General features: G+C 34.9%; 1 protein-coding gene across 1 annotated transcript in view; it reads left to right on the forward strand.

Annotated features, from left to right (window-relative positions):
- PAWR (pro-apoptotic WT1 regulator) overlaps nucleotides 1-20,124 on the forward strand; it is a 47,243-nt gene extending 27,119 nt beyond the window's left edge. Inside the window, exons 3-7 of the mRNA XM_014074392.2 lie at nucleotides 3,514-3,642; nucleotides 6,975-7,009; nucleotides 13,993-14,134; nucleotides 14,223-14,327; nucleotides 18,859-20,124. Coding sequence (XP_013929867.2) covers nucleotides 3,514-3,642; nucleotides 6,975-7,009; nucleotides 13,993-14,134; nucleotides 14,223-14,327; nucleotides 18,859-18,945 — 498 coding nt within the window. The 3' untranslated portion in view covers nucleotides 18,946-20,124. The remainder of the gene's footprint in view (nucleotides 1-3,513; nucleotides 3,643-6,974; nucleotides 7,010-13,992; nucleotides 14,135-14,222; nucleotides 14,328-18,858) is intronic.
- Nucleotides 20,125-21,635: the final 1,511 nt, after the last annotated feature.

Genomic DNA, 21,635 nt, shown 5'->3' on the forward strand with positions numbered 1-21,635 from the left:
ATAGTACCATCTTGTACCAATTATCTGGACATACCTTTAACAATCTTTGGACCATAATGTTATTATCCACTTTTAATGTAAATACTTTTAATTATATTTTAATGTTAGTATTTTTAATATAGTGTAAAGACAAGTGTATATTGCTGGTCTTTGACCGTAATAAAGATCTTTCTTACTTACCTATCACTTTATTCATATTTTCTGCAATTTTTTGAGTATCCTCAAATTTCATCATCGTTTTGTAAGTATTCTCAACTCTTCCCTCCATTCTTTCTGTTCTTTGTTCTATAATATCAAGTCTCTTTTCAATGTTCTCTGTACTTATTAGTACTTTTTGAATTTCTAGCATAATTATTTGCAATGTTAATTCCTTTTCTTCTTCATGTTGCGCCATTTTTCCAAATTGTAAGCACTGCCACTAAAGCATCCAAGGTATATTGCTAGATTTCAAACAAATTCACTGTAATCTTTCAAATCAAGGCTTTCTCTTCACTCCAATCCAACTATATATAGTACTCCAAAGGAGCACCTGTATAAACAAATCATGCTCTTCCCACTGTCCCTTTCAATAAACAAAATAAAGGATTTTGAGATATCAAATGTTCAAAGAAAGTAGTGTTTCCAAGCCTCCAGCCTCTAGGTGGCAGTGTTACTTCTTTCCCCTCTGCATTTACCCCTCTCTTTGTTCTGGACTTGAGAAAAAAATGTTAAAAGGTAAAATCCAACTGAGCATTGAAAAGGAAGAGATTCTTTATCCACAGATACAAAAGTGAGGAAAAATAGAAGAAGGAAAAAAGAGACCAGTCCAATTTAAAAAGTAAGAGGCATTTGTAAGAATTCCATCCATTAAAAAAAATGAAGTTAAAGAAAGATAGATAACACACTAATCTTAATACAGGCTTAATCCACCGTTTACTCTCTTCTGTCTTCAATTTTAATTTTACTCTAAATCTTTTTGGGTGTTCTCTTCTCTAATAGTAAATTTTTTCTCACCATTTCGACACACTCTCCCTCCTGCTTTCTTTCTGTTCGGGGCTGTCCCAACCTTGTGCAGCCATAATGGCTTCTCTTGTAGTCAGAAAAAAGAACTTCTCCTGTGTCGATCAGGGGCTTTGCGATGCCCCTAAGATTAGCAGTACTTGTCTTTCTCTATCCCCATCTCTACAGGGCGGTTTAGGTCCAAAAGGACCATCCAGCAGCAGAGATATCGACAGCAGTCCTGGAGCTCCAAGATTGCATGTCGTGTTGTAGTGACGTCAAGCCCCACCTCAATTGAAGAAGCCACAATATAAGGGAAACAAAACTGACCCTATTACACTTAGCTTTCTCTGTTTCTCGTTTTCTCTCTCTTGTTTCCTACCTGTCAAATTAGAAAATATATAAAGTTCTTGGAATTATCTTTTTTTTAAAAGAAAAACAAAGCAACTTGTGCTTTTCAAAATATCTACAAGTAAAGAAAATTTTTGTATGCTCATAGTTTAATTTCTTTATGCTTTGGAGTCTGGCTTTTATTTTAGATGTTTAATTCACATCCTTTATTCAACGTGATTTTTTTGTGTGCTGATGTTGTTCTTCTTTGGGTCCTTTGTACCATATGATTTAAATCAAGAATCATTTCAGATTTCCAGATAAATGAAGCTCTTTCATCCCCCTCCTCTAGCTTCCTAACGACTGAACACACCACTGGCTGGCCTTGCCCTACCTCCCAGTCACTCCTTACCTAAGAAGGTAAGAGTGATGGCAACAGATGGAGACTTGCTGCATATTCCAGAGCAGGAGAGAAGCTCCCCTGTACTTGCCTCTTCTTCCTTATACAGTACAGTAACCACAATTGGGATTGGCAATTCCATCAGTAGTAATATAGTGCCTAAGCAAAACATCACATGATTCCAATGGACTTATAATGTCACTTCTCATTTGGTCATTAGGCGAGCTAACATGGATCATTAAGCAAAACATCACATGACCATAAATTTTCTGCCAGCTTCTCCATAAATTCTGCTTGTTCAAAATTGGTTGTGAAGTGTGAAAATGATGGTTGGATGACCACAAGATACTGTAAGAGCCTAAATAACTTACATTATGTAGCAGTATTCTGAAATGCCATGACTTGATTTACACGAAATACTCATTTTTCCCATGAAGTTAACAAGCTGTGACCAACCTTCTTCATTGTCTTCTTTTTTTAACAACTCAGAGGCAGTAAGTAAATCTGCTTTCACTGTTAAATTAACTTCTTCTTGTGATGGTACTTAAGTTATATATAACTATTCTAAAGTTCTCAAATCATAGATTCCTCACCTCTGGACATATTGGTAAACCAAGTAGCCAATCATAATGGTGGGTAATGCTTGTAGCTTATAAAGATTAAGTCATGTCAATCATTCTTTTCTCTTTCCTTAGACAGCAGCACATCATTTAGAGATTGATTACTTATAGGTGTTGGTGTTGTATTTCAAGTCTTGGTAGCACCCAGCACCAATTCAAAACATTTTTTGAAATGCACATTACTTACATAGCTATAGGCTATTGTAGAAATGACAAAATAAAAAAGATCTTTAAAGAAATCTCAGATAATATTGCACTCAAAGGTCAATACATACGTATGTGGTAGAATGTGTTCCATTTCATCTGTCTTGGCCAAAAAGTTGATTGACAGCTGAAGTTGCCGATGGTTATTCCTCCATTAAATCCTTGTCACTTTATCTATAGTTGTCAGTGTTGTGTCCTTGGCATTGGGAGTTAGGAGCAAGTAACATACAGCAGATCAACAAGCAAACAGTTCTTAAAGTACCTTTGCTATTACAGAAATACTGTTTTAAAATCATAGGTTAATTTCAATGCCCTTTTAATGTATTTTTAATACTTGTTATAATTTTATTGGTGCAACATTATGTAAAAACAATTTACAATTATACTGGTGCTTTTCATATATCTTGGACAGAAACGTGCTTCCTATTATGAAAATAATGGGAGTTGGAGTTAGCAACTTAAATTTAATAACTTAATAACTTTATATAGTCTATATAATTTTAATAACTTAAATTCAATAAACAGTAAATGTCATCAGCTTAGGTAAGATGACTTGACAGTCCAACCAGAATACAAGTATGAAGACTTAATTATTAGTTTGGTATTTTAACTGTACCTCTGAGCTTTCTTTCTTTTTTGGATTGATGTTATAATTTTTAAAATTAAAAATTGGAAATTTAATTAAAAGGTTCAATAATGTCTACTCTTGAAAAATTCCTTTCTTTTAAAACTTATGTTCAGAACTTTTCTTACGTTGAATCTAGATCATGTATCTAGATACATTTTACCTTTGAAATATTATATTATATTTAATCAAGCAAATAATTGGCAATCTTTAGACCAATACATTCATTATGCACAGCTTAATGGGTGCAAATAGTGTCTGTTAACCCCAAAAATCTTGCAATAGCCAAAGTCTGCTGAATGTGGTACTTCAGATTTAATGTGCAAATTAGAAAACATTGATTTGTTTTATTTTAGAGCTTGGATGAATATGATGATGATGAAGCAGGTGATAAAGAACGTAAAAGAGAAGATACAATTACACAGCAAAATACAATACAAAATGAATCCACTGTTTCCGATCCAAATGCTTCATATATATTGCAGGTGAGATATTATAATGCATATCTACAAATAACTTTAATTTTTGTTTTGACAGATTTTAGTGCCACTGTTACATTGGTCAGGCATTATTATAAATAGAGGTGGAAATAATGCACAAACACATAGACTTGTAACTACTTAGAGCCAAGGTGGCGCATTGGTTAAATGCAGCACTGCAAGCTACTTCAGCTGACTGCAGTTCTGCAGTTTGGCTGTTCAAATCTCACCGGCTCAGGGTTGACTCAGCCTTCCATCCTTCCGAGGTGGGTAAAATGATGACCCGGATTGTTGTTGGGGGCAATATGCTGACTCTGTAAACCGCTTAGAGAGGGCTGAAAGGCCTATGAAGTGGTATATAAATCTAACTGCTATTGCTAACTGCTACTTTCTGATAGAATAAAAAAAATTAAATGTTATTGTGGTCTTAGATCAGGATTTAACTATTACATTTATTAGTGCAATCGGTAAATATTCTGATCATGTTAATTAAATTCAAAGCAACAAGAATTAACAGAATTCATATGAATACAGTGTTAACTGTTATAACCCAGAACAGTCGCCTTACTAGAGCCCTCCCTATTGCTAGCATAGACTACCATCATATTTTTCAGGTGGGCAAAATATAAGCCCTCTCCTGAAAATAAGCCCCCTGGACAACCCTCTCTCCAGCCAGGCAGAGTGCCACTCACCAACCTAGCAGTATCCCAAAGGCGCCAAGCCTCAGGAGCTGGGGGGAGGCAAAGGCCCTCACGTTGCTTGGCGCTTTCAGGATACTGCTAGGTTGGTGAGTGGCGCTGTGCCCAGACTGGAGAAGGGGGTTGCTAGGCGGCTGCTCTCTTACGAGTAGGCTCCCGAAGAGCCAGGCATAGCCTCAGGGGCAAATGGCTGTGTTGTGCTGTCGCAGCAGTGCAACACAGCAGCCATGAGGTGACCATGCACATGAGCAGCCACCTGACAACCCCCCTCTCCAGCTGGGCAGAGCGCCAGGCACTGACCTAGGGATTTCCCCAAGGTGTCAAGACACATGGCGCTCTGCCCACCCCCAGCTCCCGTGGCTTAGCACATTCTGGATACACCCTAGGTCAGTGCATGGCATTCTGCCTGGCTGGAGAGGGGGGTTGTGCAAGTGCCTGCTACGCCTCCAGCTCGCATGCGTCCCGGCCTCACCATGTCCTGGCCCAGCTCTCCCTGCAGGGCCAAACCACCACCGTTGCCACTGCCACGCTCCGAGCATAACTTCTTCTCCCGTTCCCAAACTCTTGAGATTGGCTGCCGAGTCTTCTGGCAGCAGCTGCTGTGGGAGTGCACTCTATGGTTGTGGGCCGACTGCCGGAAGAGTCTGGTGGGACAGAGAGTCAAGACAATAAGACTCTGTCTTATTTGACTCTGACACGGTATTTTGTACTTCAATTTGTAATCTCAGAATTTCTATCTGTGAATATTCATCAAGGTAGGACCTCAATTGAGCCCAAATTTCTATAGCTAAGTGAGAAAGCTGTTGAGTGAGTCTTGGCCCATTTTGCGGCCTTTCTTGCCACAGTTGTTAAATGAATCACTGCAATTGTTAAGTTAGTAGCATGGTTATTACGTGAATCTGGCTTCCCCATTGATCTTGTTTGTCAGAAGGTTGAAAAAGGTGAAAAAGGTGATCCCAGGACACTGCAACTATCACAAATTTGAGTCAACTGCGTTTGAATTTTGATCATGTGACCATGAGGAAGCTGCAATGGTCATATGTTTGAAAAACAATCATAAGTTCCTTTTTTCAGTGCCATTGTAAATCACTAAATAAATTGTTGTAAGTTGAGAACTATCTGTAAATAGTTTGACCAAGTACATATCCAATGACATTAACTAGTTCTGTTGAAATTAAATAGTCAGCCAAACTAATTTCACTGCTTTCTAGTTAATATTTTTAACTTGTTATGATCTTTAATTTCAACTACATCAAAATATTAAGTGCACAGCAAAATAAAACGTTGTTCATTATTTATTACATTGTTTCTTATAGTAGGGTATATGTGTCTATGTGTGCTCAGAAGCCATTCCATGTTGCTAATAATGAAACTTTCAGTAAAAATATTATACTAGCAACGTAAAAGCCAGAATGAAAATCTCAAGTGACTATTTAATTGTGTGGGAATGTTGTGATATTTGATGAGTTCCCATTATAAGCAGAATTGAAAGCTTGCCTGACATTTGTTTTCCAAAATCCTTTGTGGTTGCATGTTAATTTTCAAATATTTCTTCCAAACAAGCTGTAACAAATTGCATAGAATTCTGCTTTATAATATACCAAAGAGGAAAACCTGTTTCTTGCTATTTTTCTCTCTACTTCTGCTTCATTCTGTTATTACAAAAGTCAAAGAACTAAATGGTAGTTGCGGAAATGTGAAGAATATTAGAACACCACTAAAAATGTGTAATGTATGTACAGTATATATGTATGTATATGTAAATGTATATAATTATGCATATTATATGTATATAATTTCAGATTTCATAATACTTGTACTTAGTACAAGTGGAGTGTAGCAAGATCAAATATAGGTTCTAGCAAGAATGTCTATGACTGGCCACATCGGCTTCTTTGCCCATTTTTTCTATTTTTCTTTGCCCATTTTTTCTATTTTTCTTTGCCCATTTTTTCTATTTCCAGAAAGTGTTACCATTTGTAGTAGCTAAAACGGTTTGTAACTATTTGTATCAGGCACAATAGTGATCTCCTCTAATCATTAAAGCTTTGTCCTCTGGTCATGTTGCCAGGGAAATGATGATTGGAGTTGAAATTGAATTATTTGGAAGGCTGCCTATAATCAATATAATATATAATCAATGTCATATCCCTTGTTCTTTTAATTTTTCTTATTTATATTTTTCATTTGGGGGTGTTTTCATGTGCAATTTAAGACAAAGCTTGGATATAAATAAAGAACAATAAGTTATATTTATTCCTTTCTTCATTTATACAATACCATTTCTTATTAACACCATTATTTCAAAGCTGCTGCTGATTATGCTCATTGCTCACTATATTTCTTTCACATAAAGTCCTCTGACTATGGATAAATAATTATAGATACAATTCTCAGCAGAATTTTAGAATTTCCATTGGGCTCCACAGTCCAAAATGTACTGGATCCTACTGTAAAAACCTTCATGGTTGTGAAGCAGTTTCTCACTGTAAACTGTTTTTGTTGGATGTTTATATTGACCAAAGAATGGTATTTGGAGACATGTCAGGCACACATCTCTAATTGTTCTGAGTTATAATTATAAATCAGCAATTATAAATATTGGGTACTTAATTATGTTTTTAAAATATATTTTAACAGGATACTTCTAGGACAATTGGAAACAGATACAAAAGGTAAGGAATTGTTTAGTAGATTATTAATCAGTGAAGTATAATTACAATTCTATAGAAAGCAAACATTCAAATTTGGTCCTAAAGCTCTTTGTTTACTAATAGATGTCTTTTGAACTCTATAAAACCTGGAATTACAAGTTAAGACTATTTCTTAACTAGTTTGGTATACCTCATAGTGAGACCTCAAAATAGACTTAGAGGAAGCTTACTAGGCTAGCCTTTTGGACTGGAAGAAAGAAGTGGAAAATAAATTTTAACATTAAAAAAATTAATTGAAAAGATGGGAGATTAAATAAACTTTTCAAGAAAATAATGTACGTTCTGTAGGATAATAGATGTAAATACCTAAGAACCAATATATTACACAGCTTTCCCTAGATATATAGGTGCATTCCAGTCGTATCCACTTCGGGACACATAGGGTCACTGTATCTCTTGAGAAAACTATATGCAGGTCAAGAAGCAACAGTGAGAACAGTCAGTTCAAAAAAACATGGACTATGGTTTCTAAAACACCTGTGTCAGAGGGATAGTGTTGAGTTTCATAAGAGGTTATCTTATTTATTAAGCACTTATGTATTTTAAAGAAGAAAAATATAAATAATATTTTTTAAAAGGGGGTTATCCTATATTTTCCTTCCAAAATGGGGAAAGCATCACACTAAGTTAGAGATAAATTTACCTTGAATTTTGAAGCAGTGGTTTAATATAAGAAGCTGGTATGGAATTAAAATCTAGTTTATTTTGAAATGTATTGTGAGAGAAAGCAACAATTACTGTTTGGCCTTCAATGTATGAATCCTCTGCCTTAATATTGATCTATCTTGATCTAGCTCTAAAAGTCAAAATAGCCTCATTGGAAAAGCCACAGTGGCTCAGCTTTTTTTGGATAGCTGTTTCCCAAGACAATTTAAAGTTGTTTGTCAATATTACATAGTCAGTTCACCAGAACTAGGGTATACGTTTTGTCAGTAGAGATATTTATCCAGTGATTGGATTCAGGTTTATTGACTCCTGCTTGACATGTTCTCAGCTCAAAAAGGGATAGAGCTCTCTGCTCCTTTGCTGGCCTTTGGATTTTTGCAGCCCAGATATGATAGCAGTAATTACATAGTACAAATGATAGCACACTTAAGCTGGCTGCTGCACTCACCTGCAGTTTGCTTCTGATTGCCATATGCTGCTGTCCTCACCATTCATGCCAGAGATTGTGACAACGAGGTGGGGAGGGGGAATCATTTTTTTACATTATGCTAGCACTAGCAGTGGTGTAATTTTTACACTGCCAACTTTACCTCTTTTGTTATAACTATCACAAAACATGGATAGTTTTGATTACAAATTCTACCCGGATGTCTTATCATTTTTTTTTAGATTTTTATCCAAGGATTCCCAGATAGCTGAACATTATTTCAAGCTAAAGGGTCATGAAGACTGTCGTAACATGTTCCACAGAGTCTATTTTATAATGAAAAAAAATCAACTAAACCTTATATCTGAAGTAATAAAGTGAATTGTTTTGTGAATATAGCAAGCCATGAGTTGATAAACAAGATTCTTTCAAAGTAGCTTTATGAAACTTGGAACTCTTTAAGATGGATGACAACTTTTACTGCCCTCAGCCAATAATAGCACCTTGGCTAGAAATAAAGAAAACTGGAGTCAATATATGTATAAAGATGAATGTTTGGGGAAAGCTGTTTTTAAAGCATGATGACAGAACTGTAAGGAATTTTGCAGCTTAATACTATTACCATATTTGGCATTCCTTGTTCTGGACTTTATTATCTACAAACAGGAAGTGTCTGTTGCAACTCTAAACAAAAAGTTTGTAATTCAACTTTTGAAAGTTTACTGAATTCATACTGTGTTTCCCCCCAAATAAGAGTCTTATTTTCTTTTGACCCCCGAAATAAGCATTTGGCCTTATTTTGGGGGAGGTCTTATTGTTTTTGAGGTGCAGGAGGTGGCGAGTGTGGTCACCTTATGGCTGCTGCTGTGTTACAATATTTTCAGGGAGGGCTTATTTTAGTGCATGGGCTTAAAAGCCCAATTGGGCTTATTATCCAGGGAGGTCTTATTTGGGGGGAAATGGTACTTCTGTTCAGTTGTTATATGCACTTCACATGACTGAAGTTTCCCTGTAAAAAGTGTCTTTTGCAGTTCTCCCCACAAGCAATCACATTTTTGCAATAGACTTAACATTCTTCAATTACTTCTATTGACTTGCATTTTGCATAAAACCTAAAGGGGCAATAAGCACCTGAATCATCTAGCAAAATTAATGTTTTTGTAAGTGGATATTCACTGTTAAAGACAGGATTCTTGTATTTTATGTGGGTTCATAATTAGCAAATTATAAGGATAACATCTATTTGAATAAGTTTTTTTTATCGGGCCAGGAAAAGGAAAGCATATTCAAAATATGCAAGGATATGCTAGACTTTCCTATTTATAAGTTTCTTTAAAAATATATATATAAATAAGAAAAGTGCAATCCTTGGACTAAAAATGGGTCTTTGAAAAACAGAACTGGTAACTGTGGCAGATTGAAGTGCCAGCTCTTCTGTTATTCCTCTCTAGACGAGGAGAGGACTTGGGATCACCCACCAGTGTTCCAGATAGCTGTTCTTGTGAAGAGACTGCAAGACAGTAGTCTCAAAAAAGTTTAGAGATGAGGGAATAATCATCTTTCTGAAACCGTAATCAACTCCTCTGAAAGGATACTAGATTTACATTTCTAACATAATTAGATTTACATAATTCCATTTCTAACTACCGTGTTTCCCCAGAAATAAGACAGGGTCTTATTTTCTTTTGACCCCCAAAATAAGCCTTACTTTTGAGGAGGTCTTATTATTTTTGGGGTGAAGGAGGTGGCGAGTGTGGTCATCTCATGGCTGCTGCTATCTTTCAATATTTTTGGGAGGGTTTATTTGGGGAGGAGGGCTTATTTTAGCACATGCGCTCAAAAGCCCGATTGGGCTTATTATCCGGGGAGGGCTTATTTTCAGGGAAACAGGGTACTTTCAGAAATTGCTTATTAATTGCTTTTCAACTATTGGAAATTTTTATACTATATTGAGAGATCTGACAGCACTAGATAATTATCCCTTCAATCCTTAGCAAAAGAAACTTTTAACTATAAGTTAATTATTTATTTGAATAAACAGCAAAAAGATGATTAAAACTTTGATTTTAGAAGTTTATATATGGACTAAGGTTCCAGATAAATTTCAAATGAGATTTTAGAATTGATTATAAAGACTCCTTCCCATGGGAAAATGCTTTTGTTTTGAATTTAAAAAATCACTAAAGGGTAAGATTGTAAAAAATGAACACTAGAGGGAACTAAAGATTACAAGTAAAGGAGAAAAACACTCAAATTGAACTTACAATTATGAAATGAAGCAAAGTATTTTAACATTGGGCATACTGAAGGTCATTTTTGAACTATGGATCCAGAAGTTAATTTTAATAATACCTGCCTCTAGCTGATGTCTTAATAAATAAAAATGATATGACACAACAAGAGACAATGACCTGGGTCATTTACCCAATATTGGGTTTAGAAAAAAGTCTTCTTAAAAGTTTGAAAAATTTTGTGAAAAAGGGACAAAGGAAAAAAAATGAAAAAAACTTAAGTTCTATGATATTATTTGAAGGGACTAAAGTTTAAGATTGTTAGAAATAAAAGGAATGTAAGGTTGGTGTACTTATCAAAGTTAAAATTAACTATGGTAACCCTTAATTAACTTTTCCTGACATCAGAACTAAAATAACGCTTTATTAATTTGTTTACAGATAAGAGAGAGAATATGGGAAGAAGATATCATTTGTTGTATTTTAAGAGAAAATTATAAATTACTAAAATTGTTTATAGTTGTGATGAATGTAGGAAAACACTTCTTTATCATTTTTTACTACATTCTTTTTCCCCCCTTTTCTCTATACCTTCTATTCTTTTCATTCTAGTTTTTTTCTACTTGTATTCATTTTCACTGTTGTAATTAGATTATTTAATAAAATTACTACATAAAAAGGATACCATAGGCAATTGTATATCAAAAGTCATTACTGATACCAGGAAGATCATACTTTCCCTATTTATATCATGATGCAAGTCATTCAGTAGAGTGATCAGTGCAATCTCACAAAATCAGGCCTTAACCCTGACAGAAAAGGGCCCAGATAATCCAGTTTTACAGTGCTGTGAAGTTGATCCATGCATAATCTACAACTGAGGTTCCTTAAAACCTCTATCCATGGGCAATGAGATGATCCGCTTCAGAGTATGCCACAGGATGTTGAACTTTCTAGAGCTAAAAGGAGAATGTTGGATTTTCTGAGAATAATTAAAGTGGAATGAAAAAAGGAAGACTTATCTTCTGTCATGTTGATGTAGTAAAACCATATATTTAAAACTTTGAAAGTTATGCTTCTCTTAGTAAGGGTAGTACTATCACTGTACAATGGCTAAACTTTTCTTTTGCCCTTCCAAATCTTTTGCTTAGAATGGTTATTTTCATTGCATTGTTTCTTGGGCATTAGATACCCAAAAAATAGTAGAAGAGGAAGATAAAAGAGTCAGGCTTTATTGCCATCATTTTTTTCTCTTTATGTTTGAAAAAATAAAGTTCACGCTGTATTATGTAACATATTATGCTAATATGCTCTCTTTTGGCTGTCTTTTTGAGATTGTACCCAAGAAACATCTGCTCCCATAGAAACAACATTGTTTTAATCACATTTATTATTAATTACTTTATAATAAAAATAGCTATTGGAATGTTTAGCTCCTTAAAAACTACTAAATATAATTACTGAAAATATAGTATCAATAAAAGCAGACTTTGTTCCTATGTTGATGAGGCTTACAATTTCGATAGAGTGACTGTTGGGTGAGAAGGTACAAATGAGTATCACTAACTAGGGAACAATAGATTAAGGTTGGCTTAGTTGAATTGTTGTTGTTAGTTGTGAAGTCATGTCCAACCCATTGCAACCCCATGGACAATGTTCCTCCAGGCCTTCCTGTCCTCTACCATCCTCTGGAGTCCATCTTAAGTTCATGCCACTCCATCCAGCCATCTCATTGTTTGTCATCCCCTTCTTTTGCCTTCAATCTTTCCCAGCATTCGGCTCTTCTCCAGTGAGTCCTTCCTTCTCATTTGGTGGCCAAAGTATTTGAGTTTCATCTTCAGGATCTGGGCTTCTAAAGAGCAGTCAGGTTTGATCTCCTTTAGGACTAACTGATTTGATCGCCTTGCAGTCCAAGGGACTCGCAGGAGACTTCTCCAGCACCATAGTTCAAAGGCTTCAATTCTTTGGCGCTCAGCCTTTCTTATGGTCCAATTTTCACAGCCATACATTACAACTGGAAAAACCATAGCCTTGACTATATGCACTTTTGTTGGCAGGGTGATGTTTCTGCTTTTTAGTATGCTGTCTAGATTTGCCATTGTTTTGCTCTCCAGGGGTAAGCATTTTTAATTTCTTGGTTTAATTTCAGTCCCCATCTGCAGTGATCTTGGAGCCCAGGAAAATAAAATCTGTCACTTACCTCCATTTCTTCCCTCTCTATTTGTCAGGAATTGAGAGGTCTGGATGCTATGATCTTAGTTTTCTTAATGTTGAGTTTCAAGCCAAGTTTTGCACTCTCCTTCTTCACCTGCATCAAGAGGCTCTTTAGATCCTCTTCACTTTCTGCCATTAGAGTGGTATCATCTGCATATCTGAGGTTGTTGATATTTCTGCCGGCAATCTTAAGTCCAACTTTTGATTTATGTAGCCCTGCCTTTTTCATGATGTGCTCTGCATATAAGTTAAATAGGCAGGGCGACAGTAAACAGCCTTGCTGAACTCCTTTCCCAATTTTGAACCAATCAGTGGTTCCGTATCCAGTTCTACAGGGAATTGAGCGGCTTACTTCTTTTTCATCTACACTAGGCACTCCAATAACTTTTATTTGCAGTACTTGTTAAATAACCAGGATAAATCTGTTTCTCTGAAAGAGTAAAGTTTTGTTATGTTATAATTCATTGTCATTGACATTAGGGGCTAACTTTGCTTTGTTTGTTTTACTGAATATATTTTTATTGGTCAGTGACTGAAACAAAGTTCTTGTCTATTAGACTGTGAACATAATGTTACCAACAACGCTGTTTGTATACATTTATGAAGTTTTGAGGAATTGAATTTAACACAGGGAGATTTTAATATGTGTTTTATCTCTGTTTCAAAATGTAAAAATTATGATTTTTGCATTCAGAAAAATGATTGCTTACTTATCCATTTTTGGGGATAAGCTTTTTATTCATTATTTTTATTTTTTCTTTCCTTCTATAGTTATTTATTCTGTCCCCTAGAGTACACACTCCCCATGTTTTAATTAATATATTGGGGGGGAAGGGGGAGGAGAAAAATGTAGAAAAAGTTGGTAATCACTTTCCCATATCATAAAGACCCTAAAACTAAGTGTGCTTTTTAAAATTCAGAGTATTCCAGTGAGTTTAATATTAAGTTTGAAGTCCATATTCAGACTGTGGCTTAGTAGCCTACATGTACTTTGTATCCTGGTTTCAATTAATGCAAACAAAAATAAAAGAGTTAGGTGTACCATGCATCAAATGTAACATATCCTTTCTAAATATAGCAACAGTGATGTAGGCAATTTTCTATGTAAATTGTTGAACATTTGGAAGACTGAAATATTTTATAGCTGGTTTGGATTAGTTGACGCTTATCTGTAAAACAGATCGAATGTGGAATTGCTTTATGGGCAGGCTACAATAAAAAAGATGGGTATAATTTAGCATAGTAATTCCAAAGGCTCGTTGCAAGTAGCTTAATACCAGCTGCTATTTATTTGCCTTCAGTAATTTAGTATTGATATTGCCACAACTGAAATGGGAAACATGGAAATATTTGATAATTCTATTATGCATCAAATATGTTAAATTGTAAGTTGTACTTTTTTATAGCACAACACCAGATGACGACGTTTCTAATAGATGTTCACGTACAGACAGGACAGGTTATAGCAGATTCAACAGGGATGCAAATTCTTCTGGAAACCTTGTATCAACTAATTCTTTGGAAAAGAAGATTGATGATCTTGAAAAGGTAAACATAATAAATTTAAAAGCTGTAATCTAATGTCTATTGTTTTGACTGTTTTTAAATGAAGTATTTAAAAATTTGTTTTTTGAAGGATCTAGCAAAGGAGCGACAAGAAAACCTGAGGCTTGTGAGGATAGCCCAAGACAAAGAAGAGTTGATTGGGAAATTAAAGGAGGAAATTGATTTATTAAATAGGGTAAGTACTTTTTCAACTGACCTGTGTTTCCTAGAATTTTTGTATGAGTCATACATTCCCTTGCCCCAGCCCCTCACCCCCCCCAAAATGAATTTACATTTGTGCATGATCCAGCACATTAATGCTCATTTATTTGTTCACTCTTTTATTAATCCTTTCTTCTTTCAAAGACCCAAGAGAAAGGTGTACTTGCAGTTTCTTCTCTTCAGTGTTTAAGTTAAACTCTAGATTTGCAAACACTCCTTTGCCAAAGTTAGAGATCTTGCCTAACTTAAATAAAATAGTTTGAGCATGCTTGGAGTAAAACTGAGCTTAGGTTGTGTTTGTACTACAGGTTAAAATACGACAAAAGCACCTGGTACAATTCTTACCAAGAAAGCCTTCATGTGGCAGAAGGACAGCTAAGATTGATGCCCTGATCTACTCCTTTTCCATTTTTATAAAAAGCATTATGGGAAGGCTTCAATTAATCAAAGGCATGATGTGTGTCAGATATCAGTATTTATGAACTCGTGTGATATTGACCATAGCATGTGGAAGATTTCTACTTGGTTAGTAATGGAGGATAAATGATGAAGAGTATGAATTAAGGATTAAAAAGGAAAAAACAAAACATATATAAGTTTTTTATTGTGAAGATAAGAAATGGAAAAGAATGTAATAGTTCTGATAGAAGATCCTATGTATTTGGGTTGATGAATATACATAAGGGATGAATGTAAAGTTTAATTATGTTTTGGAATATATGTTGTAGATATGTCAACTACACTTTTGTGGGTATGGGTAAAAGTAGGAATGATATGAAAGTAATAATTGAAGGCATCATGTTGAACAGAAGGTAATTGAGAGCAATGTAGAATGAAAAGGAAAAGCAAGTTCATCAAAGATGAACAGAGCAATACTAGTAGCATGCAGCAGTGGTGGGGCTAAAAGAGTGAATAGTGATGAATTATTAACAATTTGTAAATATTGTTTGTGAATGTAGAGTTAAAAGTTGTTTCTGAATGTTATAAAAATGATATGTGATGCAAACAAAAAAATTAATGAGAATAAATAGTATGTTAGAAGTATGTATGTGTACTTTACATGAAGATATAGATGACTGAGGAGCCAAATAGTTTACATCAAAAAAATAGTTTGTATAATGCAAATGAAAGAACATGATTCTGAAAAATAATATTCTATTTGACAAAAGAATGGAGTGAATGCAAATTATAGTTAGTAGTGAAAAATTGGAGCAAGTATTTTGGAAAATGGTTGACCAAAGATGGGGAAATGGGTAGAGTAATGTAAAGATGGGGAAATACTGATAGAATAATGGGAATAAAGAATGATGAAATAAGTGTAAATGGCTGTATAAAAGAGCATGCTTTGCCCATTTTGTCATCTAAACTTGAAAATTGAATTTATTAGGAAAAATATTAATTGAATTCATTGAATGTGGAATACTTTAGTCTGTAAAGTAAAACAAGGAGATAGAACTAGTTGTAATTAATTAATATGGACTTGGTACAAAACTGAAAGAAACCTAGATTGCTAGGTTATATAGAGAAATTGAATGAGGGTAAAATTGTAACAAAGAAGGAAAGTGAATGGATTGAAAAGAAGGAGAAGGGTAAGAAAATTGTGGATGGAGATGAGAACCACGAAAGTAACATTTAACAAAAAGCAATATATGGAGTTGTTTACAGGTGGTGGAAATGTTTACAAGAATAGAAAGTTATGGAGAAACATAATGAGTGAGTGTTCTTGGTTTAAAGTAGCTGTGGATGCAGTTCCTTTTTCCATGTCTTTTTTTCCTGTGCTTATTACCTCTTACTTACCATATTTTTCGGACCAGAAAATGCACCTATCTTTTGGGGAGGAAAAGAAGAAGAAAAAATCTGCCTCTGCCTCCCAGCAATTTGCCTCCTTGCAGCAAACAGCATTGTTAGCTTCAGTACAGCCTGATTTAGCACAAGCAGCTGATGGGCGGTTGGATTGGCTTCCCAGAATACCACTAATCAGCTGTCCCAGGCTGTGGGGATTGCTGCTACCCGTCACCACTCATCGCTGCCACCTATCCCCACCACCTGAAATGGGCTGAAAATGGGACGTATAGAGGCCGAAAACAGGGCACATGGAGGCCAAAAACTGGATGGGCGTAGGCAAAAAATGGGGCGTGTGGAGGCTGCAATAGGTGGCCATGGCGGCAGCGATCCCTGCAGCCTGAAACAGCTGATTGGCGGTATTCCAGGAGGCTGAACCAACCACCAATCAGCTGCTCCTGCTAAATCAGGTTGTGCTGAAGCTGACCAGGCTGTTTGCTGCAAGGAGGCAAATTGCTGGGAGGCAGAGGCCAAAGGATGGAAGCCGGTGGGTGGGCGGGGCTTAGGGAACATTCGCTCTATAAGACGTACGGACATTTCCACCAACTTTGGCGGATGGGGGGGACCAAAAAATACGGTAATTTTTGCATTTTGAATAAGATTTTCTGTGGTCAGAAGGAGTAGTATTATTAGTATGAATATAAGCATATAAATAGATAGAAATATTAAATAAAAATGGCCAATTCTCGTTGGCTTCTAGGAACAACTCTTGAGAAATGCAGTATGAGTTGTTTAATTATAATAGAGTAGCTGTTCTAGGTGCCCAATGTTTTCTTATTTGAATTATTGCTTGTTACATGGCATTGCTTCTTAAATGCAGTTTGTAATTTAGGAAAGGAATTTCAGTTCATTGGGAAACAAATCCTGCACACAATGCAATTAATTTGGTTTTTTTAAAAAAATTGTTTGAATATTTAAATTTCAGTCAGTGGTTGTGGTTGGACCTAGTCCAAGTAACTCATCCTTTTAGTCATTTTGGAATGTTAGTTGTGCTAGATAAACATTCCAGAATGTGTTTATATAAAATCTTGAGTAAAATTTTAATGTTTTTGTCTCTGCTTTAAAACAATTATTTTGATATATACTTGTGACACACGCTTGAAAGACAAAAGTAAAATTAAATTGTAGTTTTCTTGATATTTGAAAATACTAGATATGCTGCATACTTTTTTCAGACATTAAATAAAAACAGTGGTGGAGTTAAAAATTGTATCCTGACAATACTACTTCATTTTTCAAATAAAAAGTGTCTATATTGCTTAAATAATAAAACAATATCCTGCTGACAAGTTCAGTGTTGCTTAATAAAAAACAATGCTGTTGAACATGTATTTCTCATATGAGTTCCCACAACCAGTTTTGATAAGAATTTTTAATTTATCCTGATGCCTAAATTTTTTGCTGCAAAGAGCAAATTCCAGAGATAACAATTCAAAAAGAAAGGGGCAATACATTAGGAATTGAAATAGTTGCCATTTAAGTCACAGTTGCTAACAATGCACATGCATAAAGTAAAGCCATAAAATGATGCATAGTTAAAAATAATCAAAGCTTCACAAAACTGCTTTGCAACCCAGAGCAAAACACATGTGCTGGGATCTACTAACATCCTGATACCAGGGCATGAGGAAAAAGCCAGATCTTCAAGGCTTTCCAAAAGCTCTATGGGATAAGGCTAGTACAGAGTGATATGTACGTATGTGAGAATGGGTTGATAACAATGTCCCCAACTTCAGATCATGTCACACTGCCTCAAGAGAGGGAGAAAACAGATCTTAAGCATAAACCCTTCCAGTGAGTCAGACCATCTCTACCCTGGATCAGCTTCACAGTTGCCATAGTGACAAAAGATATCTTGAGCTGCCTTTGATCCCAAGCTGGGAGAAGGCAGAATCATATCTCACATAACCATCCAAATGGCACAGTAAGAAAGTATTTATGCAGCAGGGAGGTTGGTACACTAGCTATGATCCCATCTGATTTCCAAGACCTCTATCTGGTTATCTCCAGCACAGCACCCCCCGAAAGCTAGGCTCTATATTAACCATTAGGCTTGGGGTGGACACACCATGTCAGCTATTGTATCATACCTTGTTTGACTGGTTTCTGTAAGAGAATTCTTAAATACCTTCTGTTAACTTTATTCTTTTATTTATTCTGTTTGTGTATATATAGTATATTTGTACTTTATACTGCTATTTCAAAATTTATCTTGCTAATTTTAATCTTTTTTCTCCTTGTTACATATGTGTAGCCTGATCAAGTCCTTTAGCATATTTTTGATTTCATAATTGGTTTTCAACCCATTTTTTTAGTCTATGTTTATTTTTCTTAACTATCCTGACATTGTCAATTTAGTTTTGGATACTTTGGATACCAATTTTCCTGTGCTGGCTAACAGCCACAATAAAGTTAAGTAAAGTATATAAAGCATTCATATCAGAGTAAAATGTTTTGTTACAGAACATAAATTATACGTTTACTACGGTAACTGGCTTTCAACCAGTTTGCTAGCCATCTTAGTCTGAAGTTCACCATTTTTTGCTTTTATGAATTAAAATGTATATCATGTATCATAGAATGAATTATTAACTGAATGTTTAAAGAGAACTTTTATTAATTAATAGCAGTATATCTTGTTTTACTCTCTCTCTCTCTCAAAGGATCTAGATGATATAGAAGATGAAAATGAGCAATTAAAGCAGGAAAATAAGACACTGCTAAAAGTTGTTGGACAGCTGACAAAGTAGAAGATGGAAGCTGCCAAAATACAAAATGGAAGCCTCAGTGAGGAAGGAAATACGAAACTACTGATTTGAATGTTTAAGGGTCAAGATTAGGATATTTCCTTTGTGGCAATATGTCAAAACAAATGTCTTTGTATTTATTATTAAGGAGCAGGGAGAAATGATGAATGTTTTACATGATGCTGTTACTTCTAAGCTCATTCCCTTGAATTTCATGCTCATTAAGATGCCTTAGGTCTTTCTATGTATATGACCCAGTTATACTTTTTAAAGAATTCCTGATTACAAAGGTCACAGTTAGTCTATATGGAGATTACTTGTAGGAGAGAGGCTTTTTCCTGCTATATGAATAGAAGAAATAGGAATAAAATTTGTTTACACAGGGTCAAAATAATTATTTTGGGAGATATTTGTTCTTTATTTGAACAGGTGTAAAGTGCATTACTGATATAAAACATTTTACAGAGTATTACTCTGCATAAAATCTTGTATGTTGTGATTTTATTTTATACTTTATCTGAAGTACTGACAGTTATAGATAGTATTCTCCTGTACAGATGCTGTTTGATAAAAATGTTTTATAAATCATAAATAAATCACCAATAATTATCACAACTAATAAGTAGTTTTTAGAAAAATGTGTATGCTGCATACTACTACACAGAGCTTATGTTTCCACAGGAAGAAGAATTCGGAGGGTGCCATTTTTTGAAATTTATAAATACTGTGAACTACTTCAAACATTACAATCACTGTTTATTGGATTAAGAAAAATCTTTCTGATTTTGTATATTAAGTTGCAGTTTTCTGATGTAAATACAATGGGAACCACTGCTTAACAATGGTTTAACAAATCATATAACAATGCATTGGTTGGGAAATACTACGATTCTCGGCCAAATGACTAGAACCAAAACTGTTTATCTAAACCATGCCTATATGAATGGACTTCATCCAAGATACATGTATCAGGTTAGCATCAACATAAGTATAATGGATTTATTTTGCAACACTATGATCCACTCTTATATGAATCATAGTGGTTTTTGAATTGTGATAAAAGTTTTAATTGATATAGTTTACAATTTTTTATGATTGTTCACCCCTCTAAAAGTATTATAGAAAACATCTAGAATAACACCAATGCTTGTTAAAATAAAGTATGTTGCATGTTCTATTATAGTCTAGTATCAGTTGTCTACATCATTGTTGCCCAACAATTTTCTGTTCCGTATGAGCTAGAAAAATCCAAAGTTGCATTTTACAGCATAATTTTTAGTAGGGAAACTTAAATATAACATTTAAGCTTTCAAAATACCTCCACTGATTTGTCAGGCAAATAGGAAATAGAAAAAAAGCAGGGAAGGAAAAGTGGAAAAATAATGAATTTCCCTGATGTAGAAAAACTCAAAACCAACAGACTCTGATTTTTCAGATAGACTTACTCTGGGATGTTTTTCTTTTGAGTAACACAGTTATCTTTCCTTTTGCTTAAAAAAATGTGTTTTTAATGACCTAGCCTTTTCTGTTTTGAAATCAGCTATATAGCCTTGAAAAATATTTTGTCAACCAGACCTCAGAAGTAGCACTGGAATGCTTAGGAATCTTTAGTTGCTCCCTAATACCAACGTTTATGTAGCAAAAGTGTATTAATGTTGCAAAGGCAATCTCCACTGAGCAAAGTTAATGTAATCAACTTTCCCCCCATGACACACTATTTGAGAATGTGCACTAATTTGTCCGTACCTGCTTTTCTTTAATGACTGCATTTGTAAATACAGCATACCAGAAATACTCTGTTGGTAGATCACAATGCCAAGCAATTATGTAATTCCTCAAAACAGATTACCTGTTGTATTTTAAAAGGCTATATAGGTGACTTGTGACCACAATTGGGAGTCAAATCTTACCGGTGAAGCCGGCAAGTGAAAGGCCACATGACTGCTTTGTCAATGATGCAATCCCAGTACCTGCCAACCCTGGTTGCAATCATAAAGTGATCTCACTGGTTATTAAGCAGATGGAAAAAAAATCTTCCTGGCAAACACCTTTTTTGCTCTCAAGGGCTCCTTCATGCTGCTGAAAGATTTCAGCTCTCCTTCAAGCATGGAGAGGAAATCCTTTATGGGGCTGCAGAAACAAAGCTGAAATCTTCACAATTTCAGTTCCATTTTTGCAGCCTGCTGAAGGATGTCCAATTCTAGCCACATTAAGACATTATGTCTTTTCTTTCATAAACTTTAATGATTAAATGAAGTTAACAAAGATATGTATATAAGTCTAAATACTATTGCTAAATTTGCAAATTTTTATTCTGATTTACAAATTCACAAAAAAGTTTGTATAAATCCTACAATGACTAATAAATTTTGTTAGATCTGGCCACTATTACATATTAAGATTGGTTTTTCCCCCTAATTTATTGGTTGAAAACTTCTGTATAGAATTACAGGATATTTATTATAATTTTAGAATGCTAGTTGCTTGCTGTTTCTGGGTCATTCTTTTTAATCTTGTAACTTTAAAAGAAAAGTTTTGTTTTTAATGAAATAGTGTTATTTCCCTCTATTATAGCAGACACACATACACTACGGTAAATGAGACGACCATCAGCATCCTGCAAATACTACAAGAGTCTAGCCAACAAATCAAAAATTTAGCTGCTAGCTGAATCCACCTTCCTAACTCTCTTG

This window comes from Thamnophis sirtalis, unplaced genomic scaffold, assembly GCF_051295495.1.
Source record: "Thamnophis sirtalis isolate CommonGarterSnake01/CBP01778 unplaced genomic scaffold, rThaSir2_p1.2 scaffold_9, whole genome shotgun sequence".
NCBI lineage: Eukaryota > Metazoa > Chordata > Lepidosauria > Squamata > Natricidae > Thamnophis > Thamnophis sirtalis.